This window comes from Paroedura picta, chromosome 7 (genome assembly GCF_049243985.1).
Source record: "Paroedura picta isolate Pp20150507F chromosome 7, Ppicta_v3.0, whole genome shotgun sequence".
NCBI lineage: Eukaryota > Metazoa > Chordata > Lepidosauria > Squamata > Gekkonidae > Paroedura > Paroedura picta.
In genome coordinates, this window is record NC_135375.1 from 60,660,700 (window position 1) to 60,676,630 (window position 15,931).

At 39.5% G+C, this 15,931-nt stretch overlaps 1 protein-coding gene across 6 annotated transcripts in view; it reads left to right on the forward strand.

Moving 5' to 3' along the window:
• Nucleotides 1–15,931, forward strand: part of SEMA4D (semaphorin 4D) — a 127,025-nt gene that overhangs the window by 80,177 nt on the left and 30,917 nt on the right. For all 6 annotated transcript variants that reach the window (XM_077344499.1, XM_077344498.1, XM_077344502.1 and 3 more), the window contains exons 3-7: nt 9,042–9,421; nt 11,490–11,635; nt 12,572–12,634; nt 13,336–13,434; nt 15,556–15,649. In XM_077344499.1, the coding sequence (XP_077200614.1) occupies nt 9,145–9,421; nt 11,490–11,635; nt 12,572–12,634; nt 13,336–13,434; nt 15,556–15,649 (679 nt within the window). In that variant the 5' untranslated portion in view covers nt 9,042–9,144. The remainder of the gene's footprint in view (nt 1–9,041; nt 9,422–11,489; nt 11,636–12,571; nt 12,635–13,335; nt 13,435–15,555; nt 15,650–15,931) is intronic.

The window sequence follows — 15,931 nt, forward strand, 5'->3', positions numbered from 1 at the left end:
ATTTGAACTCCTTGCTGGCCTGCACCAAAGACCCTCCCACCGCTGCCCTCGCCTCTCTGCAAAAACCAGCGGCTAAGAAAGAAGCCACAGGCACGCAATCTGGAGGTGGCGTGTACGCGGACAGTGCCATGGCTCCGCCGCCTGGCACTGCCGTGGACACCAACCTGGCGACCCCGGGGAAGGAGCCAGGGGACCCCAAATAAGGTTCCGACCCCTAGGTTGAGAACCTAGTGTTGAGAACCTAATGTTTAATTTTTCTATGGTTCCATGTTGCTTGTTGTTTCATTTCATTCATCATTGTTAATCTAAGTTATCTGTACTGTTTCTATTCTGTTTCATGTGAACTGCCCTGAGCCTTCAGGGAGGGTGGTATACAAATATTAAATAAATAAACAAACAAACAAACACTGATGTAAAATATGGATTCGTTTTGGCTCTTAGGTCCAATTTTCTATTTTGAAATAAGTATAAGGTGACCAGATTTTAACATTGGTAAAGTGGGACACCATTGACCCGGGGATGAGGGTTCTTGATTTAAAATTTGGTCTATATGGAGCAACAAAAAGTTTCATAGAACACATAGAATACATAGAACACATAGCAAAAATATATATATTTTAATTTCAACATAAGTACATATTGCCCCCAGATGTCCCTCCAAAAGAGACAATCTGATCACCTTAAATAAGTAAGTCACTTGCAAAATGATCCCCCCCCCAATCTCTGTCTCAAAAGGTGATATTTAAGTTGAATATTCACTCTTGTGGTAAAAGAGTTGGTATTTACTGTGATCAGAATGAACAGTCAGCTTTCTTGTCTTTTGCTGGGGTACTAAATTTTATTCTGTGCAAATGACATGTGAACTAAGTTAAATGGTTGAATGAGAACCATAACATAGCACTGATCTAGTCCACATGTTATAAAAATAAATACATTTTGCAGGTCAGTCAGCTTGGATACCAGAGTCTCATAGCTTTCATGTGTGCTGGAAATAGCGTAAATAGTATACTCAGAATACTCAGAGCTTCCCACGACTACCACATGTATTCTTTGTTCCTCTTTCACGTTCTGCAATTATTTCTCTCATCTCGTATATTCCTGCTGACCACTTGCTATCTCCTTCTCCCAACCTGCGCATTAAACCCTAATGATTCTTTATTAAATCTTATTATTCAGTTCACCCAGATTGCTTGTGCATATTTGTTTAATAGTGCCTAAAATGTCGTAAATGGTCATTACTGTGGAGGGCTTGGTGTTCCAAAGACAAGCAAACTTGCCTTTGTGTTGTAACACACATAGTGATCCTCACCCAGTAAAAAAAAGAAGCTTAGGTCAAGATTCTTCTGATAACTTGACCCATAGCACTCAGGCACCTGCCATGTAATTTGCAAGTCACTTACTATTTTAGAGTAGATGCTAACAAACGTATTGTGGTCTTACTGTACATCTCTTTCCTCACATTTTTGACCACATATGTTAGTCTTCCTCGAATAATAGAAAGTGCCGTGCTATTTATGAATGAAGCTGTATGTGCGCATAAAAATACTTCAAATTAACAAACCTGAAATTCACCAGAGCATGTTTTTAACATCCAATATTGCTCTTAGTTCTCTTTGGTCTTAATGATGCAAATGCTTAATGATACAAGTACATAAATCAAGTTTGGGAATACAAAGATATAGAATAGCCCTCATGTATAGTGGTGTTTTATTTGAAATAATTAAAAATTATTTCTTGTCTACCAATGTTGATGCTTACATAGAATTTCTGAGGCCAAAGAATAGTCTGCTTCTTGTTAGAATGGGACTGATGTTTTATTGTGGCATTTTTCCTAAATATAAGCTGGGAAACAAACATCCCTAGGTTTCTTATTATGTATTCTTCTGCAGCGTTAATCCAAAATTAATCTTTGTAGTACCTTGCAGATTCCATGATGGTAATGGTACTGTTAGAATTCTGTTCAGTTTAGAATGTGACCTAATTGTGACTCACAGGTTAATGGGTGATGGTTTAGGAAGACTGAAGCATCAGTAGGAAATGCTTCCCCCCACCCCCATCCCCATATGCATCTAAACACAGAGTACTTTCTATACATTTAGTTTATCCATTTGGGTGAGGGCAGCAGCAGTAAGTGTCTGCTGTAAAATCTGTGAATGTTTAGAAAAACAGATAAATAAGTGGGGTAGGGGTGCTTTCCAAACAAATTAACAATAATTTCTTTTGACAGATGAAAAATAGTGCTACTTTGCCTGTCAGTGGAACCAGTTCAGCTAAAAATCATTAAAACTTGTCTGTGTGTATTGAACTTTATACTCTGCAGAGAAGTGATTTGTGGCTTTGACAGCCATATAATTAAACAATTATAGTGCTGGGATTTTTATTTGATAAAATAGCTTCCTGTAATCACTTGTCTGAAAGGGCTGTAGTACTTATATAGTAATGTATGACTTACAGAATGTTTCTTGGCACCTATTATTTGCCAGGATGTGATGTTTAACTTGAGACCCCCTACCCATCTTGGCAGACATCTCCCCAATAATTCTAAGGGTGCCGTTATGGGAACTTGTAACTAAAAGAACAGGGAACCTTGTGGAAAATTCAACAAGAAATAAATAAACTCACCAAAAGAAATGTCAAATATCAAAATTATTATACAAATAAAACAGGCATACAGATAATCTTACAATTAGAAAAGGTATACGAAAAGTGCACAATTAACAATCTTCTATTTTCTTTATACAAACTCAATGATAATGTGTAATACAAATGAACAGTAACTCCAACTTTGTGGATACGCCCAACAGGACCTAGGAGCTCAGCCTGTTTCGCAATAGCTTCCGCCGGGAAGTAAACAGCTGACTAAAGTTTTTCTTTTAATAGGAAGTGGATTATAATTTGTGTAGAAGAAGGAACACAAGTCCTTTGCTGGTTGTCAGAGCCAAAAACAGGTCATGAGAAGGCTTTACTCTCCAGCCAAAAAAGGTTTATACATGGGCTACCAAATAAGATGTCGTGTCTCTCAAGTGAATCTCATGACCTATACATGTAAGATTATCTGTATACCTGTTCTATTTGTATAATTATTTTGATATGTGACATTTCTTTGTGGTGAGTTTATTTATTTATTTTTCGTTACGGGAACTTGAGCAGTATAAGTTGGCAGGGAACATTTTGTTTTCTGTGAGCTATTCCCAGGCTTCTTTCATTGAACTGGCTGCTGCTCCAAGAATAACCATTGAAATTATCAGTTAAATCTTGGGAAGGCACTTTGTTTTTGAGAATGTTTAAGTAAATTAATTGTGTGCTTGCACCGGAATTTAAGTTACTGCTGGATAATCATACATTAGTTACCACTGTCCCTTTATTATTATTATTATTATTATTATTATTATTATTATTATTATTATTATTAGATTTATTTCCCGCCTCTCCCAATAGGCTCGAGGCGGGTCACAACAACCAATCCCATTAAAATTCCCATTAAAACATCAATCTACTAACATGGCGGCTAAAAATCCCATCCCTCCCCCAATTATTAAGAGGTGAAGAGGAAAGGATAAGGGAGTAGCGTACACTCCAGGGAGTAGCGTACACTTTAGGTGAATGGCTTGCACCAAATAAAATCTTCCGGGATACCAAGACTTTCCCACTTCCATTGAATTCCCTGATCCTTTAGCCTGGCGCAGTAAAGCCATTTGTACATTGACTATCTGTTCAGAAATAGAGAGAGAGGGGACATGAGTGGGCTGGCGTCATGCAGTCAGATTGAATGCATAGAGAAAGTGTCTGTAGGAATACTCTCTCTCCATGATTAGCAATATTTTGAAAGCAGTGTCTGTGATCATGGGGAGGGAAGAGGCCTTGCATAGGTCAGTGTGTTTATGCCAGCTCTTCTTCTCCATGCAAAGCCTGAAGAATGTTTCTGGGATTTCTCAGCAGTAAAAAAGTTGAGAAAGGCTATATCTATGAAGGCAGAATTATTTCTGCCTTCATAGATATAGACAATTCAGAAGAGCGCCATTTTCAACAGTCTGCATCTATAGGAAGAGGCTAGTTTTTTCTCCTTATGAAAATGATAAAAGCTATACCCACATATAGTACCAGCTAGCTCCAGGTTTTGGAGGTATGGAAGGGATGGGCGTGTAGCTGTCCTGACCCACAGTTTGAATCCATTCTGGGATTGCTGGTAACTGGTATGCTGCTTCTCCTGGCTGATACATGGCTGATAGTTAGGCCCACACTTCCTGTGGTAACTTGTTCAGTCCATCTTATTTGGCTAGCCTTTTTACTAATTTGATTGTAGAATGGTGGAATAAGGGATAGGCAGTTGTGTAACTTACTCCTATTTTACACTTATACAAGTAAACTTTAATCATAGGATTTAATTAGCTATTTGGTTTCTGACAAATGTTTGTATCTTTCCTTGGAGTTTGCACAGTACTTACAGGTTTTCTCTTTAGTGAAATCTAAACAGTCACTTTAAAAGGTGCTGTCCCCTCAACCATAGCTGTAAAAACTCTTCACTCCCTTCCCATACCTTCACACAAATTAGGCTGAGTTTGCTTTGCTTGCAGTTGCATATAAATAATTAGAAAGGGTGCTTCTGAATTGGAAAACACTAGAATTGGGATTAATAAGGCATAGCCATTATCATAGAAAATGATCACTCTGTGTTTAAGGTGTACTGGAAGTTTTCCAGGCATTTGTATTAGCATAAGTGTAGCAAGCAGAAGCTTTATGTTGAGCAGTCAAGTGGAAAGAGATGTGAACTGCACTGTCCTGGCCTTCTGCCCTAGATCACATCAGTTGGGCTTGGTGTGTATACCTGAGAAAAGTTACTCTGCATCCCCCAGGGGCACATTAAATAAGCTCTTGGCAACGAAGAAGTTGTCAAAGGGATTTCTATTAAGCAGCAGCCAACTGCCAGATAGTAGGCTGCTTCATACATAAAAATATTTACTAGTACTGTAGCTATATGGTCTGCTGGACAGGCAGAAATGCTGTTAGCCACCCTGGGATGGAAGTGAGGGGTGGGATATAAATGAATATAAGAACCAACTCTTCTTCTTCTTCTTCTTCTTCTAAATCCAGTAATTAATAAATTAAAAAGGGATATGGAGGAACCATATTCTTTTTTGATTGACAGTTCACTTTATATTTATTTGTTTACATTTATACACCCTTTCCCAGAGGCTCATGGATATGTATGTATGTATGTGTGTGTGTGTGTGTGTGTGTATATGTGTGTGTATGTGTGTGTATATATATGTATATATATATATATGTATGTGTTTGTGTGTGTGTGTATATATTTATATTTATAAATATATAAATTCTGATGAACAGCCTGCATAATATAGCAATAGACTTCCTGGGGAAACTATCAGCAGAACATCTACTCACCTTCCCATATAACCTACTAATATTTGCTTTCTTATTTTGTCCCACATCTGTATTTGCTAGAAGCCCTTCACAGAACTCTTTGCTCACAAAAAAATTCTACATTATCTCACACGTTCCCCATGTTGCTATTCATTCTGGGAGTAGGGGCTAACTTTCACAACAGAACTATGGCAATTTTCAGGAGGATTTGATGTTTGAAAAGAATATATGGTGTATATATAGGATTGACCACTTAGTCTTGCCAATGTGAAATCTAGTAAACATTATGCTTTTGACATGCCGAATATTTTGTTCAGCCTGTAGGCTGGAATGTTGAGAACAAAGTTGTGCGGCAAAATTAATCACTCCAGCAAATCCTGTATTATGTGGAACTTTTCCATAGACCTCAATAAGTTGACTGGTTGTCTGCAGTGCACAGCACTTTTTGTAGGATTTGCTGTATATTCCGGTGACACATACTAATTTGGGTTGACACAAAGATTATTAGGGTTGCCACCAAACCACTGTACAATAATATTTTTGAGGGGAGGGCATGGATCCCGCATCTACCCTGGCAACTTCAGATGTGAAGCAAGAGATTACATATCTTTAACCGCTCCTAGCGGAGCGGATAATATATTTCATTAAGTGCACCAAAGGTGGGCCCTGTCCGTGATGAGGAAGGGTGCCCATAGGCACCCTTCCTCTGGAATGACAATAGGCCCATAGGCCCCTTCCTCGTCACCCGTAGCCACCCGCCCGCTGCCATAACTTCACTCACCTCCATCAGCCCAGGACGCTGCTTTGCCGCTGCACAACAAGACTCTTCATGGCCCCAGGTAGCCGCCGACGCGGCTGGGGGCCCTCGACGCGCCGCGACAAGCCAAGCCCACATCCTACCCGCCGACTCCCGAGACCCGCCCGAGCCACGCAGCGCTGCGCCGCCCCACCCTACGCCCGCGCCGGCCCCGCTGACTCCCGGGCCCTGCTCGAGCCCCCAGCCACGGCCACGCCAGCCCCGCAGCCCCCGCCAACTCCGAAGACTCGCTAGCGCCCACTGCATTAAAACTGCAGCGGGCTTATTTACTAGTTGTATTATAAAATTTGTGCCACAAAGTTGACGCTTCAATACCCTGGTTTTTAAATGCTTTTGCATATTTTATATAGAACCTCTTCTAGGCATTATTCTCCTTTGCCTTTCTTTGCTTATATATAATTCATTTTTTTCAGTTTAAGAGCCAGGCTTAAGGTGGAGTGTGTTGTTTCATTATTATTTTCATGATACATTTTGAAGTCAGTGTAACAGTGATTTAAAAAATTGTTCCTTTTGCATTATTTTTACACTAAAAATTTCATCCACTATCTCCCTCAAACTACTTTCACTCAATTTAGACAATGTATTTATTTATTTTACTTCAAGTCACGGTTGACTAATGGTAACTCTGTGGGTGTTTCAGAAGAAGAGATATTTAGAGCTGGTTTACTGTTGTCTGCCTTGATATTCCTTGGTAGTTTCCCATCCAAATACTAATCTGGGCCAACCTTATTTAGCTTCCATTATCTGATGAGATTGGGCTAGCCTGGGGTATCTAGGTAAGGAAGATTTAAAGATACCCACATTTTTCTCCCAGAAGGGTAAAAGCTGTCTGAGAATAGTGAATTTCATGGCAGGAAAGAATAGTTAACCCCTGCCCCCAACCCCCCCCCCCAACACATATAAGTCCTCTCCTCTAAACCGTGAAACTATATAAAGCATAGTTCTTCCCTGATACAGTCTGTGTGGTCAGCACTCATTCAGAGCAGTCGTAAGCAGAATTATCAAGTCCATTGAAGTTATTAGTATTTTTGTGGTTTTTAATGCAATCAGAAGAGCCTCTTGTGGCGCAGAGTGGTAAGGCAGCGATATGCTGTCTGAATCTGTCTGCCCATGAGGTTGGGAGTTCAATCCCAGCAGCCGGCTCGAGGTTGACTCAGCCTTCCATCCTTCCGAGGTCGGTAAAATGAGTACCCAGCTTGCTGGGGGGTAAACGGTAATGACTGGGGAAGGCACTGGCAAACCACCCCGTATTGAGTCTGCCAAGAAAACGCTAGAGGGCGTCACCCCAAGGGTCAGACATGACTCGGTGCTTGCACAGGGGATACCTTTACCTTTACCTTTAATGCAATCAGATTTCATTAGATTAATTTAAATCAAAGCAAAATCAATTAGCTGTGAAACCAAGGCAGTATAAAGTTAATGTTTTAGCATAACTTCAAGAGAAGTTATGGGGAAGGCAGAACCCCTGGAGGGGGTTGCACTGGATGCACCCCCGATGGAACAAGTTGGTACTACTGGACCCTCCTTGGGTTGGAGGCTTGGGTTGCCTGTGTGGTATATACTAGCTTTTTATCAATTCTGGCCAGCTGCAACCATTCTTTTAAAAGCGTGATATGGCCATTGTGAGCCATGCTTTGTTCACATCAGATTATTATATTGTACTCTAGGTGAAACTACCTTTGAAAATAGACTGGCATTTTCAGCTGGTCCAAAATGTAGCAGCCAGGCTATTGTCAGGAGTACTACCCATGTACTGGGCACAATTGAAAATACAGTTTCTTAACTTTAAGGCCTAACTGACGCAGGGCCATAGTCCCTGAAAGACCATATCCTCCAACACTATCCAGTCTACCAGTTAAAATCTGCCTCTCAATCCTGATCTCTGTGCTCCAGCCTACGGAGGTGGTAAATAAAGACTGGGAATTTGCTGTGATGCCACCTTGCCTCTGGAATGGCCGCATTCCCCTCAAGTGACTAGAATTTACTCTTTTTTATATATCAGGCAGAAATACATCCCTCCCCCCCCCAAAAAAAAAGAAAAGAAAAGAAAGAGGTTTAATCTTGCCAGCCTTTTATAACAGCGTCGATTTTGTGGGTAGTTTTTACACAGTTTAGTTTTTATGTTACAACAAAAATAGAGTTCAATAGCACCTTTAAGACCAACAAAGATTGGTCTTAAAGGTGCTGTTGAACTCTATTTTTGTTGTGCTACTTCAGACCAACGCAGCTACCCACTTGAATCTAGTTTTAATATTGTTACACTGTTTTAATTTTAAGTCACCTGGAGGGGAACTCCAAAGAAGTACCATGAAAATATCTTTAAATAAGACAGGGTCCTATTAAATAAAAGAGTAAGGCCACCTGGGGAGGAGTTAGGGCGGGCCCTGTCCAGGATAAAAACTCAGAGGGCCCAATCAGGAGCCGCGGCCTCAGTGACCCAAAGGTTATGCGCTCTGAACTAGTTGATAGAAGAGCATTTAACCTATTTTGAAACAACTATATTAGATTTCAGAGTTCAACTCAAGGTGGTGGTCATGACTCTTTGTCTCTTAAAGTCTGGGATGCACTGAGTTCCTTTTTTTCTTTTTTGTCAAGTCTGTACAAAATACCCCAGTACCAAAGCTTTTTAAACATTGCATGATTTTATTTTTTCCTTTTGCTAAAATATTAAAATGTACTGTGAATTTTTGGCACCTTGTGTTCCCCGCCTCTCCTCCGCGGACTTGACATAGATGAAAACTAAAACTGCTAATAGCTATCTCTATGCCGGACCTTTGTTGCTTCGTTTCATAAAACCATGGCCACTTCCTTCCTTTTACCTTGATGCTCTTGTCCCCTGCAGGTTTTTATAGCCGCCTAACTTAGCAGAAGAATGCACTCAAGAAGCAGAAGCGGCGCTGAGGTTCATTCTGAAAGTCCTAGCTGTTCAGTATTGTGGCGAATATATGGTCACTGGGGGAAGTGACCTGTTAAATGATATAAATTTGGAAACTTCCTGCAAGGCATCTGCTTCACATTCATTGTTTGGCAATGTTGGTATTTTCAGAAACTCTCTAAACTCAAGAGACATTTTTCTGCCAAATGAACATTTGCGTCTGAGGCCTCCCATCTACTTTCACAGGACACTTAACATGGCTGTCATTTTGTGTGGCATAGTGAGTTTACTCATTGGAATGACAGTAGCATTTGGTCCAGTGCCCCGGATCACTTGGGACCACAAAGGTAAGAATAATAACCTCAGGTAAAAATAATTGTCATCACATAGCAGTTCAGCTTAGAGTTCAAGATAACTGGGAGATTTTGGATTCTGTTCAGTTAGCGTAAAACAGTTTGTTTGTTTTTAGTGGACTAGGGAGTTCAAATTGACTCTCTTATAAGACGATTGTAAGCATTCTATGAGAGCCTCTTGTGGCGCAGGGTGGTAAAGTAGTCGACATGCTGTCTGAAGCTCTGGCCATGAGGCTGGGAGTTCGATCCTAGCAGCTGGCTCAAGATTGACTCAGCCTTCAATCCTTCCGAGGTCGGTAAAATGAGTACCCAACTTGCTAGGGGGTAAACGGTAATGACTGGGGAAGGCACTGGCAAACCACCCCGAATTGAGTCTGCCATGAAAATGCTACAGGGCGTCACCCCAAGAGTCAGACATGACTCTGTGCTTGCACAGGGGATACCTTTACCTTTAAGCATTCTTTGTGCCTACAAAGAGAAAAGTGAGTTCTGTGGAACTTTATTTAAAAGATTATTGAGGCTGTTGCAATTATTAAAGAAAGAAAAGAAATAAAATATAAAAGCAAAGAACTGTACTCAGTTCAGTTGAAAGTATTATTAAGGATTTCCAGGGGTTTTTCCCCTTGAATAGCTGATAAATATTATACTTCTATAAGTTTACTTTTAGCTGGAAATCTAATGATTTGTTCAGCACTTTCAGGGGGAAGCTTTTCTTTTGCTTTTCCATGTTGCGGGTTATTCTAGAATTTGTCTTTTTTCCCCAGCTCTTCTTTCAGTTTACACACTGTTCCATCTCAAATGACATGATTTTCAATACCAGGCCTAATAACTAAATAAACAATGATGAGTTTACATATATTAAATTAGCGAAAATATTTCTTATTTTTAAATAGGATAGAACAGAAAAAGATTAGAAGAAAAAGAACAAAATACAGACCTTATATCGTTTACATTACAATATATGATTACATTAGTCAATATTGATACATCATTTTACTTTACCTCTAACCAAATTAAGTTTTGTCCACCCTCTAATCATTAGTCACTTTGCATTATATTGTTATTGTTGTTAGGTGCGAAGTTGTGTCCGACCCATTGCAACCCCATGGACAATGATCCTCCAGGCCTTCCTGTCCTCTACACCCCGGAGTCCATTTAAGTTTGCACCTACTGCTTCAGTGACTCCATCCAGCCACCTCATTCTCTGTCGTCCCCTTCTTTTGCCCTCAATCGCTCCCAGCATTAGGCTCTTCTCCAGGGAGTCCTTCCTTCTCATGAGGTGGCCAAAGTATTTGAGTTTCATCTTCAGGATCTGGCCTTCTAAGGAGCAGTCAGGGCTGATCTCCTTTAGGACTGACCGGTTTGTTCACCTTGCAGTCCAAGGGACTCACAAGAGTCTTCTCCAGCACCAGAGTTCAAAAGCCTCAATTCTTTGACGCTTGGCCTTCCTTATGGTCCAACTTTCATAGTCATACATTGCAACTGGGAATACCATAACCTTGACTAGATGCACTTTTGTTGGCAGGGTGATTATATTGTACATAGTCGTAATAAATAAGTTTTAAAAATCATTAAAACCAGACATGTTTTGGTCAAATGGCCTTCCTCAATGGTATAGAATTAAAATACACATCATAAAGTACAAGTAATAACAATATAAGATACACATCATTTCTGACCTAAGCCTAAAAACAAGAAGGACAATTTATTCCTTAAATAAATATTTCTTCATTTTTAGAATATATCACGACCAGCGGAAGTAATTTTACAATTGGTGTTCCTGGTCCAAATATCTGTATATCTTTTAATGTATGTCCAAATGCAGGAAACAGATAACATCAACTTTGCCCTGTTTACAATTATGAAGATATGGTCTTAGATATGGTTAATTTTGCTAATGGGATACCCCATTTCACTTTCATCCCTAAAGTCTCCAGTGACAAGGTTGTGCTGCTTTAAAGATATTAGAATAAATTGTCTTGACAGTGGGATAAATTAAACAATTATATGTGTAGTCTTTGTTTTAATTAAAATATATCATGAACTTATTGTTTTTTAACAGAAATACATCTAGTATATTTTCAAGAGCCAAAAACGTTTAACTACTCAACTTTATTACTAAGTGAAGACAAAGATGTTTTATATGTGGGAGCTAGAGAAGTAATTTTTGCGCTGAGTTCATTAAACATTTCTGAAAAAAAGCAAGAAGTAAGTATGATGTTTTTTGTAAAAAAAAAATCATACTCCTGACTTTATCCATGACCAGCAAGTCAATCCTAAAATAGTTTATTCAGGAGTAAAGCCTTCTGAGGTTAAGTTCACTGTAATCCAAAAAAGTGTGTTGAAAATTAGAACTGAATGTCAAAGAGACAGTCTGAATAGCAGATAAAATATCATGAAATGATAAGCCTGGCGTGCTAGTCTTATACATGTTGGCTGTTCTGTAACCTATATTGCCTGCTTAGCTTGAGAAATGGCTGTCATGGCTAGGGGTGTGTATTCAGATCGGGCTGTAAGAGACACTAGTCCAGATCAGCTGGCTCAGTGGAGAGTTGAGACCTCCCTGCTGGCATAGTTCTGCGCAGCCTTCTGATGTCCGGTTTTAACTAGGCAGCAAGAGAATGCAGCCCAGCTGGGATCACTGATAATTCCCCACAGGCACACCTCTGGACTGCATTCTCCTGCCAAGCCATTCCCAGGATTGGGCTGGTATTTTTTTGCCAGCATTTTTCCGTCCAGATATATTGGACTTAAAAAAAGAAAAGAGAAATTTCAAAAAAATATCAGATCTGAATACCATATGGTATTGGGATCCAGTGTTTTTCAGAAATCCCAAATGTTTGAGGGGTCCAATAGATTCAAACAAAACAAATACTGTTAAAAAAAAAAAGCATACCCCTAGTTCAGAAGAAAGGGCAAGTTTAAGGTATCTAGTGTTCAAAGACATGCAATGAAGGAAACACAATTCATTATTTGAAGTCATTTATTTGAAGTCTTTTGCCTTAGCTTAGCAGATACTGACCAAAAGTAGTTGTGTTTAGAAATTTCCCTTCACTTCAGGGAGGACTAGTAACATATTAATTGATCCTTGTGTTAATTGCCCTTTTGTTTAATAGTTTTTCTGCTCTTCCTCCCCACACACAGGTGTTGTGGAAAGTCACTGAAGAAAAGAAAACCAAGTGTGCAGAAAAGGGCAAATCTAAACAGGTGGGGTTTTCTTAATTTGAAATGCAGTACTAAAAGTTCCAGTGGACTTAATTTTTCAGTTATGCTTAATTAATTATCTGTCACTCTGGTAGCTCAGTAGGATTTTTGTTTTATTTATTTAATGCTATTTGTATGCCACTTTTCTTCCAAAACAGCTTGCGGAAAAATAAATTTACCAGTTGAACAAACAAAACAAACTCATCCTACACTCATCTTTCACAGGTCTTGATCAGTAAGGGTGCCCAGGCACTGGTTTCAGATTGTCCAAGAGCTTTTGGGCTCTTGCCCTGTGAATTGCCCTAAAGGGTTTGCATGCCTGGCCCTGTCCAAACTTTAAAAACCTGAATTTTTTCTTCTGTTATCAACAAAATATGGTTTATGGAGTTTAGTGACAATGTTGGATTATACAGCAATTCTGTACGTACAAATAATATAGATGACACGATAGCTTATTTTATAGAGGGAAACCCAGTCTTAATATTATCACTTCTTGCTGCTTCTTTTTAAATTCTGTTTACATTTCTTAGTGAATGAACAGATAAGCTCCCAAATTCTGAATGCATTATATGATAGTAAGTAACTTCTGCATAAATGTACATGGCTTTGAAATCACAAAGGTATCTAGTTCTTAATAAAATACTAGGGCTACAATTTATTAAAATCATTGTTTTCCTCATTCCGTTGTCAATTCTGTTTTACAGACGGAGTGCCTTAACTATGTACGTGTCTTACAACAACTGAATGATACTTTTCTTTATGTGTGTGGAACAAATGCATTTCAGCCAGTCTGTGATTATCTGGTAAGTTTGGGAATGAATTTTATTTTCAGGATAGCTACAATAGTGTTTGAAATGGTCTGATTGTGCTGAACTGGATGATGACATGGAGAAAAATCACAGTGCAGCGTATGTATATTTGTAGAGTCTATTAATTATTTCCTAGTGAGCACTTTGTTTCCATCCTATTTTATTGATGTGTTTCTCCTGTATACTTGTCCCCAACTTTTGAATTGTGAACATCCTGTGCTTGCTCCCCTTTGTGTCTGCCCTTAAACCCTCTGATTCCGTTCTCTGCCTGTCTTATCTCTATCAGCTCCCGACTGTTCCATAGCTTCATACTACTGAATGCCTCAGAATGAAGTCCTCCCTGTGCTTAAAAACTTCCTGTGTGCCTCCCATGTCTCTGACTCTATCACCGCTCTCCTTTTCTTGGATCTTACTTTGTTCTCAAGGACAGGATTCTTGATGTTAGACTGTGACCTTGTTTGTCTCCCTTATCTGTAAGTCTTGTCATCATTTCCAGAACATTGCCAGAAATCCTCCTCCTTTGCCATGCCCTTGCAGCTGTTGAATCCTTTATTTATGTCTCATTAACTTCTCAGTTGCTTCATTATGATTCTACCCTTTTACTGGTGTAGCAGTAGGAAGGGTTTTTAAAAATATTCTAGGGAGTATGCTTAGATCACTCTGGCAAGTAGGATTATACTGCTCAGATCTGCCCAACAGTAGGTTGGCTTGTTGACATTTCCATTTTCCAAGAGTATGTCCTGATTCTCAAAATTCTTCATACATATCCTCACCTATTTCATGGTCTTTATCATACAAACGGCTTCATTTATTTACTGCAAATTCCACTTCATCTGTCTTTTCTTCCCGAATTTCTTGTGCACTTTTGCTGCCTAACTTGTCTTGCCTTTCTTCTTTCTCTTTCTTCTAGTTAGGCATCCAAATATGGATTTGTTGTTGTTAAAAAAATCCTATTGCACACATGGCTGTTTTACAATGGAATCGGTATCTCCATGCATATCTGGAAATGACCCCACTTGCATGTGTGCATGGATGCATGCTGGGAGAATAACTGGACTAAAAATGGAGCTGGGGGGATTACAGTCATAGTTGTGTTTATTCTACATTTGCTATGGTATTCCATTATATGTTGGTATTTATTCATGCAGTAATGTCATGTGACTGAGAAATTTGAATAGCTTAATTTTGAAAAATGGTTTGTTTGATTCATAAAGCCATCTTGGTGTAGTGGCGAGCCAGGTTTGATTCCACACTCCCCTACATGCAACCAGCTGGGTGACCTTGGGCTCGCTACAGCACTGATAAAGCTGGTCTGACCAAGCAGTGATATCAGGGCTCTCTCAGCCTCACCTACCTCACAGGGTGTCTGTTGTAGGGAGAGGAAAGGGAGGGTGACTGTAAGCTGCTTTGAGTCTCCTTCTGGTAGAAAAAAGTGGCATATAAGAACCAACTCTTCTTCTTGATCATTTGAGTTTTTTACTTATTTCTATAGAAGCATTACATTGACCGTTTATGCACTGGGAACTTCACTGCCCCAGCTCCCATGCAGGAGCACAAATCGGGGGCGGATGAGGTACACCGGGCCAAATGCTCCCCAGTGTGGGTGCAGGAAGAGGTGGGGCAACCTGCCCCGACTAAAACTCCAGCCTGCAGCCCGGCATGAAACCTCCAGTGCATAAACAGTCATTGAGTGCTTAATTTGTTCTGGATGAAATTGTTAAAAGCTTGTGTCTGGATCACAGTCTTTATATTTTGCAGTTATTTCTACAGTATACTTATTCGGCACACTCAAGGACCCCGGCTAGTTCTGAATATCTAATGAGTCGGTGTGTTCTGAGCCAGCCATGTAAATTGCTTTATTGTGTCTTAAAGTTGCATCTCACCCCATCATTATGCAAGTCATTTCTCGAAAATGTGTGGCAGGAGTGTAGTAAATCAAAACCTGGAAACATGTTGAAACTATTATAGCTATTTTAGCAGGTTGACTTCAGCAGGTCAAAAACGAGTTGAAAGTGTCTGCGTAAATTTAAATCAGAAAGATTCCAGTGTCGGCAACTGTATGCTGGATGGTGGTTGGTTGTATTTTGAAATGTATGTGGTTTCATTGTTTTGTAGAATCTGTTATCATTTGAACTTGGAGGTAAAAATGAAGATGGTAAAGGAAGATGTCCATTTGATCCTGCACAAAGTTACACATCAGTTATGGTTGGTAAGTACAAGCCTTAAATCGTTTTTGTTTATATCTGTTCATAACCATGGCCAGAATCCAGAGGTATGCCTGTACATTTTCCAGTCTCTCAAAATGCTCCTTGAAATATCCCCAGATCAAGAAGCAGTTTGGTGTCTGCACATGGAAACCTTGCAGAGATTTGAGATAATTTCAGTAACACTACAGTGTTGTAAAAAAATTATCTCATTTAAAAACATGTTTTTTTGAATGTTTACCACAAGCTTCTATACTTTTCTTTAAATCACAGGATATAAAAGTTTT